At 30.0% G+C, this 10,887-nt stretch overlaps 1 protein-coding gene across 1 annotated transcript; it reads left to right on the top strand.

Moving 5' to 3' along the window:
- Window positions 1-263: 263 nt before the first annotated feature.
- LOC134268394 (peroxidasin-like) lies at window positions 264-6,358 on the top strand. The gene is made up of 6 exons (XM_062750639.1): window positions 264-391; window positions 1,019-1,090; window positions 1,442-1,513; window positions 3,397-3,468; window positions 3,673-3,744; window positions 6,014-6,358. Exons 1-6 carry the CDS (start codon window positions 264-266, stop codon window positions 6,300-6,302), a joined length of 705 nt encoding a protein of 234 aa, XP_062606623.1. The 3' UTR covers window positions 6,303-6,358.
- The last annotated feature ends 4,529 nt before the right edge of the window (window positions 6,359-10,887 follow it).

Below are 10,887 nucleotides of genomic sequence, written 5' to 3' on the forward strand. Positions count from 1 at the left end.
TCTTAACAGCCCAGACAAGTAACACAGCGCTTAATTTCATGAAAGATTGTATTTGTTGGCAAGCAAATTATACTAATTGTGGAGTACGCGAGATGTTGACCTTGGACAAGACTTTTGATGTTTTTTTTTTTTATAAAATTCTTATTGAATAGCTTGTCTCGTTTTGGAAATTGTTTGCACGTGAAGCATGTGCCTGCATATCGATCTAGTCGGCTTGGGGCATGGGCTTCATATGTAGGTGATAATGGAATATTGTGAAAAAGATGGGAGAGGTTGACGATGGAAGAGTTAATATCGTCACTTTATTGTTGTGGAGTTTTGTAGGTGACATACCAGTGACGACTCTTTTACAGGGATTCAGATGTGTTGGACTGGATTCTTTTGTGTTGTTGTTTGTTCCGAGTTCATGGGGTGTATAGGATTACCGTAGGTTTATAAATACAAAAAATATGTCTGCTTATAACAGGGTATGATAAGATCAAGTGAAAATTCTGAAAGATTGCTAGTAGATTTGATCCTACAACACTGTACTGGTACCTAGATATTTACAGGAAATGCGTAGTTAATTCGTGCATTTGATGGTTTGTTGAATTGTTTGTTTTTTAGTCGCTACAATGGAGGTGTTGATATTTCCCATTAGTCTAACTAGTAAAGGGGCACTTGTCAATAACTTACACAAGTTACTTTGTAGTTATATTTAAAAAAAAAGGGAAAGTAAACTCATGGATGGAGAAAATAAAATATACTGAAGAGTATATACAATGAACTACCTACAGATTCAAAAGAATGGATGCGCAAATCATGTTGATGTACTGGGATGCTTAAGTCATGTTGATGACTATGTACATAATAATTCTAATGTATCTATGATTGCATTGTGCGGCTAGTAAAAATTATTAATGTTATCAAGGATTTAATATACATTATTCTATAATTATAATTAATATGTTTTCTGTTAGGAACGAGGTAAAATTACAAATACTTAGACTTGACATTAATTTTTCATAATATATTTCAGGGCACTAGACGAAAACAAAATTTCTGTAATAGAAGACAATGCGTTCGGTGATTTGACAAAATTAGAATTCTTGTAAGTTGATCATTATCAATTCCCCAACCTTTAACATCTTAAACATTCGTTTATTCAACTTTTTAAGAGACTTAGATGGAATTAAAGCTCATTATTTAAAATATTGTGTTTGGAATATCAGTCTTCCGTACTATAATACCTCATATCTTCATTCTATATTTATGTGGATTTTGGGGGGTTTTTGAAGAGCAAATCTTCCCATTTATTTCAAATTAGACGAAATTATACACGTAATAATTGAAACTTATCTGGGTTTTTTCTTTCTTACAAAAATAAACTTTCATGGAAAATTTGTATAATTATTTGCTTGGAAAAAAACTTCCTCTTGACATTTGCTTTTCTTTTTTTCAGAAATATGTTCAATAACAATATCACTACTATCAAGAACAGCACATTTACTGGTTTGACAAACTTAGAGTATCTGTAAGTTTTATTGCTCAGAGTTCTACAGCATTGTAAAGACTAAAAAGAAATTATCCGCGAAATGTTTATTGTGACCTCACACATAAATAGTTATTCCTCATTGAACAAGCAAATGAAATAGTTTGTAAGTTAAAGCTGCCTTAGCAGAAATAAAACAAACTATCAATGCATTTAAAAATGCTAGATAAATCCCAAATAGCAGGTTAAAACATATCGCTGATCGCCATACATGTATCACTTGCCGACAGGAAATCATTTTGATTTTTAAAAAAAAAAATTACAAATTTCTTGTGCTATGAAGGGCAGATAAAGTATTTCAATATTAAACAGAATATCATATACAAATTTTAGATGGACTATTCATACCAATATAAAACCGTTGTTTAGTGCGATTACTCATTAATTATCGAGAGAATGCATTCAATTAATTTTACGGTGTTTTAGTGTACAGGTTTTACATTTTAAACATAGGGGTGTCTAATTCAATCATCTATTCGCAGAAACATGCACTTAAAAGACCTTAACCATTATTTGAAAGTAAATAAAGAATATTATCCTTAATTTGAAAGGTGCTGCTGCTTTCTTTTAAATCCAGACGGTTACTTAATTTGGACATAAAATGCTTGGTCAAGCATATTTCGACATGAGCCCATTTACAGGAAATTTTATCTATTAAAATGCGAATTCTATTGAAAGCAGTAGCACTTTTCAGATAGTTCGTTCGAAAATGCAGAAACGACAGAAATATCATATATATATTTTTTTAATTTAACTAGGTCATGTCTTTGCGATGTTGCAACTTCGTCATGGCCTAGATTCAGTACACATACTATGCATTTATCACGTAAATGTCCATCGATGGGTATCAACCTTACATTCAGTACAAAGTGGGTTGTAATGTTATTTCAATAAGTGTTAAAGTTATGTGATAATATAACTGATATATGGAGATAAATTCATTTTTAGAAAGTTCCCGTATTTCACTTCTATTTTCCGCTGATTTTCCATAGTAAGCCTCCTTTTCGGAGAATCTATCCCCTTAATTATAATAGACTTATGTTTGATTAACGTGAGAATATAAATACAAAAATATATCTGCATATAACAAGGTATGAACACGTGAAATTCTGAAAGACCGTTGGTAGACTTGATCCCAAACACTATCGGTGCATATTCATCTGTATTTGAAAATCTACAGGAAATATGTAGTTAATTTCTAATGGGTTGTACAAATGTTACTCTGTTAGTCGCTACTTGTGAGCTTTTGATATTTCCCACTCGTCTCCACTGGAGGGGGCACTTGTCCATAACTTGTTATGTTATCAACAAGTTTGTGACATGCTTGTTCTCCTATTATTCTCTCCAATTCTTAAAGTCATCATTTGTATTTTTTCGTAATGTATATGATAATCCTTATACAGGATACATTAAAACAAAGGTATTTGTATTTTTTTTTCTTTACTTTGATTAATTCTTTTGTATTTTAATAAATTTCAATTTCGACAAACAATTTGTAATTATATTTGCAAAAAAAAAAAAAAGGAAAAGTAGACTCATGGATTGAGAAAATAAATTATATTAAGGAAAGATGAAAATGATAGCATTAGGACCTTTATGATACATGAAACCAACTTGATATATATTGGAAGTATTTGAAGAGTATAAACAATGAACATTTTACGAATTCAACGGAAAGTCTTGAGATGCGAAATTCAGATTGACGAATATGTACATAATAATATAAAATCTAACTGCTTTTGCATTGTGAGTCTAGTAATAGTAATCAATGTTATAAATGCTTTTCATTATTAGAATGTCTTTTAAGAATGAAATAAAATTATAAGTACTTGCATTTGACATTCATTCTTCATAATATCTTTCAGGTATTTATCATACAACGGTATAACCACAATAGAAGACCATGCATTCAGTGGTTTGACAAACATAATTAGGCTGTAAGTTCGTTATGTAATTTTATTTGTAATATGACTGTGTAATAATATGTGTTATAAAGTCACATTTGTTACTAACGGAAAAGAAAAAAATAACGATTTCATAAAGCAACTAGAACTGAAGAGACACTAATTTTCTTTCTTAAGTCCTGACATGAAATGTGTACGTAAGGACCTAAACATTCAATCTTTTAATCTTTCTTTTAGACGTCTTAATAACAACAGGATATCCTCCATAAAAAACATCACTATAAGTGGGTTGACAAATCTACAAGAGCTGTAAGTATCTAAGAATAGAATAACGAAGATTCTGTAAAGTTTCGTTAAATTTTACTCAGTGGTATAAGAGGAGTTGCGGATAAGAGATTGGTACCTCAAAGCGTAACAGACGGACGGACGGACATACCGATTACTATATACCCTCTCACTTTTCAGGCGGGGGGTAAAATAAAGTAACTTGAATTAGAACAACTTGGTTATAAAAATATTTAAGAGGATATAAGGTGTGTAGAAGATTAAACAAAAGTTTTTATTACCCACATTTTTAATTGTAATATTCGTTTTAAATATATCCCTCATAAGAACTACAAATGTTATAATCGTTGTTAATCGAACTATAGTTTAGTTACTCGAATATTCCTTTATAACCCTTATTTATATATAATTTATCTCAAACGTGTGATACTAGCAATGAGAACATCGAATGATTTATCCACGGTTGGTGGTTAATCAAAACTACTCTCGCTTTTTGCACAAACCCTAGCTTCAAGATTTTAATTTATCAACAATATGATTTTTGAAAATTTTTGTCTAAAAATACTGATGATGAACAAAAAGCTTGTTTTTTTTTTAAATAGCGAAAATCAACAAAAAATATTATAAGCAAGAAAACAGATTCGTTTATGTCAGCGTTTACATAGTGCGAAGACAGAATCAACTTCTACTTTCCCCCGTAAATCGCTGTTATAAGAAACTCTTTACAGTTATTTGTGGTATGCAGAGAAGTCTTATAGCCACTTTCAATAATGCTTTCTTACATTAGACTCAATGCATAATATTTCACCATGGAACTACAAGTAGTATAAATTGTGTGATTAATTGTGTCATTCAATATTTGCTTTATCAAACGTGTTGAAATAGTGTATATTTGCTTTGCAAGACTCTCGTATATATACCATTTTAACTATGCGAAACAAATATCAAGTCACACTATCTAGATATCCCTTATATACTCAAAAAAAGAAACGTATTTTCAGATAATTGATGATAACAAGTTTAAACATTATGACCAGATGGTACAAACAATTTTTTTTTCTTTGAAAAAGATTTAATATCATGTCACAAGTTTAAAAAAATGGATGGTTCTTAGAATTTTCTCTCTTAAAAACTGGAAAATGAAACAGACTTTGAAAATATTTAGTAATATTTCATTAAAAAAACAAATATAGACAAATCACATTCAATAAAGGTTTACAGGTGAAAACAATTTTCAGAATATGTTACCTTGGATCTAAAAGTGTAATATGAACTTTAGAAAAGTATACCAAGCTAGGTGAATTTTGTGAGGAAAAACAAAATGACAAAAATCAGCCTATGTGATATATATATATTGCTAATTATAAAAATCAGATATGTTCTGTGTTCCAAATTGACAATTAAGTCGATGTTGACGTTGCCTCCAAATTCTAGAGACATACATCTTTACCAATCCATATGTCCTTTGCCACATCTCAAGGTTAGTGGATTTCAATGTAGGGACCTCATGCAAGAATACCCGCTTCTCTCACTCAGTCTTTTGCAAACAATTTTTGTTCTTTCAAAGTGAATCGACACTGCCAGTCAAAATATCGTAAATGCAGCCTTATAAATCATGAGTCTTTGCAAAAGAATAAACAGAATATACATTTTTTGTACTGTTAGCATTTTTTGGTTCATAATTATTTAAATATTCAGTTTTCCTGGCTGTTATTTCTAATAATAACGTGCTTGTGTCACATACCAGATCATCCTCTGTCCTTTAATAAAAATGTGCGTTTAACTGCTGCAAAGCCGATTAATGTATACCAAATACAGTTGCAAATTACAGTTACGTAGTTCCGGTTAAAGTAGTCCTTGTTAGAGCGCTAGCCTTGTTGAATTTATATTTGTTCAGACGTAGCATTGCAGCATCAACATTGCAATCAAAGCAAAAGTATGGGTTTAATAGTAGTGTTTATTGTTTCTCTAAATTCAAAATTTCATTGAAAAAAGACCCCCCACCCCACCGACAAAAAATTATGCAAAACACTACTTTCATAAACATTATTAATCAAGGAAAATAATTAAACAATTGGGGTTTAAAGTTAACGGTGTACTTTAAATAGGTCACGGATATTTAATGATAAAAAAGATTGTTGTTTAATATACTTTTTCAAAATTTCTTTGATGAGTTAAATTTCTGCGTTTCTTTTCTTACTATATATGTAAAGTATTGTTCACATTTTTTTTCTTTTAAATATTGAATAGTATTAAGGAATTCAAATGCAATGATTTCTTTTATTTTATCCAGGAGAATACAGGATAATCCTTATCACTGCGATTGCGAGTTAATAGGCCTGGTCGATTTCCTTAAATCTGGACGTGTCCCTGTATCTGGAGATCCACGCTGCTTTACTCCTGAGACCTTAAAGGGAATTTCATTGGTCAGTCTATCAGCTGCAAACTTGACCTGCCCTGACATGACAACTATGGACATCACAACTTATGAAACCAATTCTTCACCTTTGAAAGAAGGGAACTTTCTTGTTATAACATACGTGTCCTTGTGTTTGCTTTTTAAAACCATAGTTGACTTTTAGAATACAGGGGAAAAACGAATACAGATATTAATTTCAGACCAATCCAAAAGAAGACGCTAAAATGACTTAAAAAATAATGAACAGTGGACAAACTATTTATACTCTTGAAATATCAGTGAAATTTTCGAATATACCGATATTTCCCGGGAAATAATGGGAAATAGGAGAAAGCAAGAAATAACTATAAAGTCAATCATATGTGGTTGGGTATAGATCTGTAGAACATTAAAGGATAAGATTACAACCTGGTATAACTGTTTTTGATTTAAAACTCGGAATAATCCTATAGTTTTCTTTTAATTAAACCCAACACAGTTTACTAAGATTCCACTATTATTTCTTTACGCTCGGTTCAGATTATTCTATAAAGGTCAATAAATAAACTTAAATATCCCATTTGAACTATTTTTTTGAACCTTGAAAAGGATCTAGGGATTAAGTGTAGAATATAGTATAAATATCAAAACCAAAGAAGCTTTTCAGATCTACCAAGGTAAATATAGTTCCAAAAAGAAACTCAAACCCGTCTATGTTTTGAAAAAAAAAATACTTTTTGTTATAACATAATTATATAGATGGATTATAACAATTCATTATGTTCTTGGATTTATAATCAATAAGTATAATGATTTTATATCATGAAATGAAATGTTAATCAAAAACGTTTTTTGTTCTGGAAATACAATAGGGGAAGCGTATTCTGCTGCGTAATGTTGAGGCCTGAAGTAGTGATATATATTGAACATAAGAAATGCAGTTTTAGACAAACTCAGTCTTTATCTTTTGCATATATTTTTATTTTAAAAGATTAAGTGAATGAAAGAAGTAAAATTTAATTTTGTATTTCCCAGTATATCCAAGCTTAGAAATTGTTTTCAGGACATGTATTTCCTGGTATCCCCCAGTCAGTTCTGGTACTTTGGTTTTAAGATTATCATATTAATACAAGTTATACCTTTTTATTTGTAATACGTTATGGACAAATAACTCCTTCGATTATTTTAAGATTTATCGAAAAAAAACAATGTTAATTTGACATTTAGAGCTGCATTAAATTAACCATTCAAATATAAAGAATACCTTCATGAATAAATATCACATACTAAGTATGTAAAATGTAATTGTTATCATATTGTCATAAATATTAAATGAGAATGTCCAAAAAATGGTCATACTTTACCAGTTTATTTATAATTAAACAGTGAAATATCATTATAAAATTGTTGTTATTGATATTTTCTGTCATCCTCTGTCATTTTATTTTCTATTTAACAAAAAAACATAGTCTTGGCGGTTTTTGTTTTTGGTTGTTTTTTTTTGGGGGGGGGGATTTGTGATTCAAGTAATTTTTTTATTTTTTTTTTCCTGAGCGCATAGTTAATGTCATCTGTCAGACACATCTTCTTTATATTTGGATATTTTACTTTTAAAAGACGTTAATGTTTATCTAACCACCAAACTCTATGATGAAGATGACTTCATCACCTGCAAAGGGACTTTCTTTATTTCAGTTGATTCGATTCGCAAGAGAATGTTCTCCGTATGTATATATGGACAATTTCTATATTAAAGTTTAATTATTAACAAAAGATTTAGCTGATGAAACAAGAATATCAACAGTCTCTTTTAAAGCCATCATTTCGTAAGCCAGTTGATACCAAAAATTTGTCAGCAAATACAGTTTGTCAAAATTTCAGTCAAATTTGAGTTAAAATGCTGACCGACGTTTTTCATAATTATTTTTAGTCCATAATTTATACACTTAATTGACGACGGATTTTTTTTCCATTATTTACCGAGTATCACAAGGAGCACATGGCGATTGTGACCGGTCGGCAGGGGATGCTCAATCCCCATTGATACCTGATCCCACCTCTGATGTTTTCAACGTCTGTGTTTCCTCTACACCTATTTTGAATTGTTTCATAGGCTTTTAATCTCGAGTACTGTTCGAAGTAGAACCATGACCTAACAAATGACATATTTATTTCTTTCTTTAAGATTTATATATAACTAGTTTAATATGCCCCTTTATTGTAAAGTTCTATCATTAGATTTTTTACTTCATTTTGAGAGAAATATCAAGCCTAATAGTGTCAAAAAGGGGGTTTGTTTCTTCATTTTTATTGACCCATTATTATGTTGTCTAAAATGGGAATTTTTAAACAAATTTCACTAATGTTGTGGACATGTACCTTAACAGAAATATTTCGGACTATAAAAAGAGTTTAAAAAAAATATATGATGAGAATCAATTTTGTCTCCCTTAAAATCAACATTTAAGAATGATATTCATAGATGGATAATTGTTTTTTTTCTTTTGGAGAAGTTTCCCAATACTTTTTCTTCATTTATATACAAACAGACTAGAAATGACGTCAAGAGTTTTACTATTTTTCCAATCCAGTCAAAATAAGACGAGCATGAGATTGTTCTTCACGGGGTTTTTTTTCTGATAAAAAATATAAAGTGCAGCTTGAAACATACAATTTTTGTCTGTCAGTTATGTCTTGTATTAATACAACTTTGATAGACATATTAAGTTTGTTCAAGTCTGCATACAGGACAAAATTGCCTGAAAATAAGCAATTTTATATAATGAAGGATATGGAGATAAAAACAGTATTAAAAATAAAAAAGAATATATGGTAAAAATGAAAAAAAAATATATGCTAAAATCGCGTGCACTTCATGATCTCATATGTCTAAATTCATGGCATTTTTTTTCAAATTGAAAATTACCAATAAAAGTCAAATGTATGGCCTCGCAAAATAGAGCTATAAATTAAGAAAATTGAGATATTCATTTGAACGGGCCATTTGAGTCACTTTTCATTTATAGTTCTTTAAAAATGTTTCTTTAAATCACACTGCATCTGGACAAGAAACATTCTTAAGACATTGTCAATTTGTAATATATAGACAAAACGATCAGTAGACAAGTTCAAAAGTCCATTACACAATACAAATCAGGAACAGAGCAAAACGGTACATCTAAAACATTAGTGATGGGATCAGGTCAAAAGAGATTTAGATGTTCGTTTTAGGCCAATGTTTTGCGTCAAATCCAGCTTAAAAGATTGTTATGCATATCCTAAACCATTTTATAACATTTCAATCACTGGATTTGACGCAAAACATTGGCCTAAAACGAACATCTAAATCTCTTTTGGTTTGATTAAATTTTGTCCAAAGCTTTCAAATTGTGAAAATTTTACGATAAAATATGACACAAACATTATATAAAAATGTATTTGAATGGATTTTTATACTTGTTATTTTAAATATTAGGACAATTAAACAGAACGATAAAAGTGAATAGAGCGTGCCGTAAGGATGATCCAGATAACCAAATTCCAACCGAATTTCCTCCTCCCTCCATGGCCATTCTTTCCATGTTTTGTGACTTTTAGGTATACCACTTGTTAAAAATTGATAAAGGTCGCATAAAGAGGCTGAGTACCCAAAAATACAGATTCATTGTTTTTAAGATTCTTCACGGGAATTTGGTTTCCATCGGTGATAATCTATTATCTTTCATTAACAATTGTTGAGAAGACTCAGTGTTTGTAATGATTTGAAAATATACAATTCAATCGTGTAGTTTTTAAATAAATACATTTATAAAATAAATGAAATTTAATTTTGTATTTACAGTTTTATCAAGTTTAAGAGGAAATTTGTTAGTATTTACTGATATTCCCCGGTCAATTCTGTTGCATAACATATCGAGTTTTACAGAAACAAGGTATAATTAGAGGCAAAATTAAAAAACAATGATGACATTACCACATTAATACCTATAGTTCAACTGTTTACTTGCTATTTGTAAAGGTTCAAGTTGAATCGGAAGCAATGCAGAATGTGTGCCCTGTGTAAGTGCCCATACATTCAGCCAGACTGAAAATTCAAACTTATACTAAAGTTTTATTAGTCTGTAAAATATTCTTCTTAGTATTTTTTTCTATCATTTAAACATAGAACAATAGGGCTTGGCCTTGCTCTGGTCTTGTTTTAATGTGTTTTAATGTGTTTTATAACATCACAAAGTTCAGAATTATGACGTCACAATATGAGGTCATATTATGCAAAGGCTTATACGTGTCAAAAGATTCCTCTGTTGGCTCTATTTGGCTCATTGAAAAAAAGCGATTATCTAGCATTAATTCACATGTGAATGGGATTATATACTTTGCACACATGTGATAACTTTTACGAGGGTAATCTTTATATTTGAATGGTTAATTTATTGCAACTCTAAATGTTAAATATACGATGTATATTGTTGATAACTTTTAAAATATGTAAAATATTTATTGTATCTTATCCATCACTCATTACAAATAAAACCAATACATGTATCTATAGTTCATATGATATCCCTATTACTTTTTATGAAACAGAAAAGAGAGGTCAAATGAAAGGTTGGGGTCAAAATGTTGTTGCAGTTGAAAAGCCTACATCAGTATGAATTTACTATTAGCATATGAAGTTTGATAAAAATTTAATTAATGGTTAATTTAAAACTTAGATAAACACATATTTTAAAAAGTGAGGTCAAGGTCAAAGGAAAATTCAAGGTAAA

The sequence above is a fragment of the Saccostrea cucullata genome, unplaced genomic scaffold, assembly GCF_032062105.1.
Source record: "Saccostrea cucullata isolate Sc308-1 unplaced genomic scaffold, CSIRO_AGI_Scuc_v1 ctg9204, whole genome shotgun sequence".
NCBI lineage: Eukaryota > Metazoa > Mollusca > Bivalvia > Ostreida > Ostreidae > Saccostrea > Saccostrea cuccullata.

Coding starts and splice junctions, on each gene's coding strand:
- LOC134268394 (XM_062750639.1), top strand. CDS start 264: ATGGGAGAGGTTGACGATGGAAGAGTTAATATCGTCACTTTATTGTTG. Junction 1,514..3,396: donor TTGACAAACTTAGAGTATCT/GTAAGTTTTATT, acceptor AATATCTTTCAG/GTATTTATCATACAACGGTA. Junction 3,469..3,672: donor TTGACAAACATAATTAGGCT/GTAAGTTCGTTA, acceptor TCTTTCTTTTAG/ACGTCTTAATAACAACAGGA.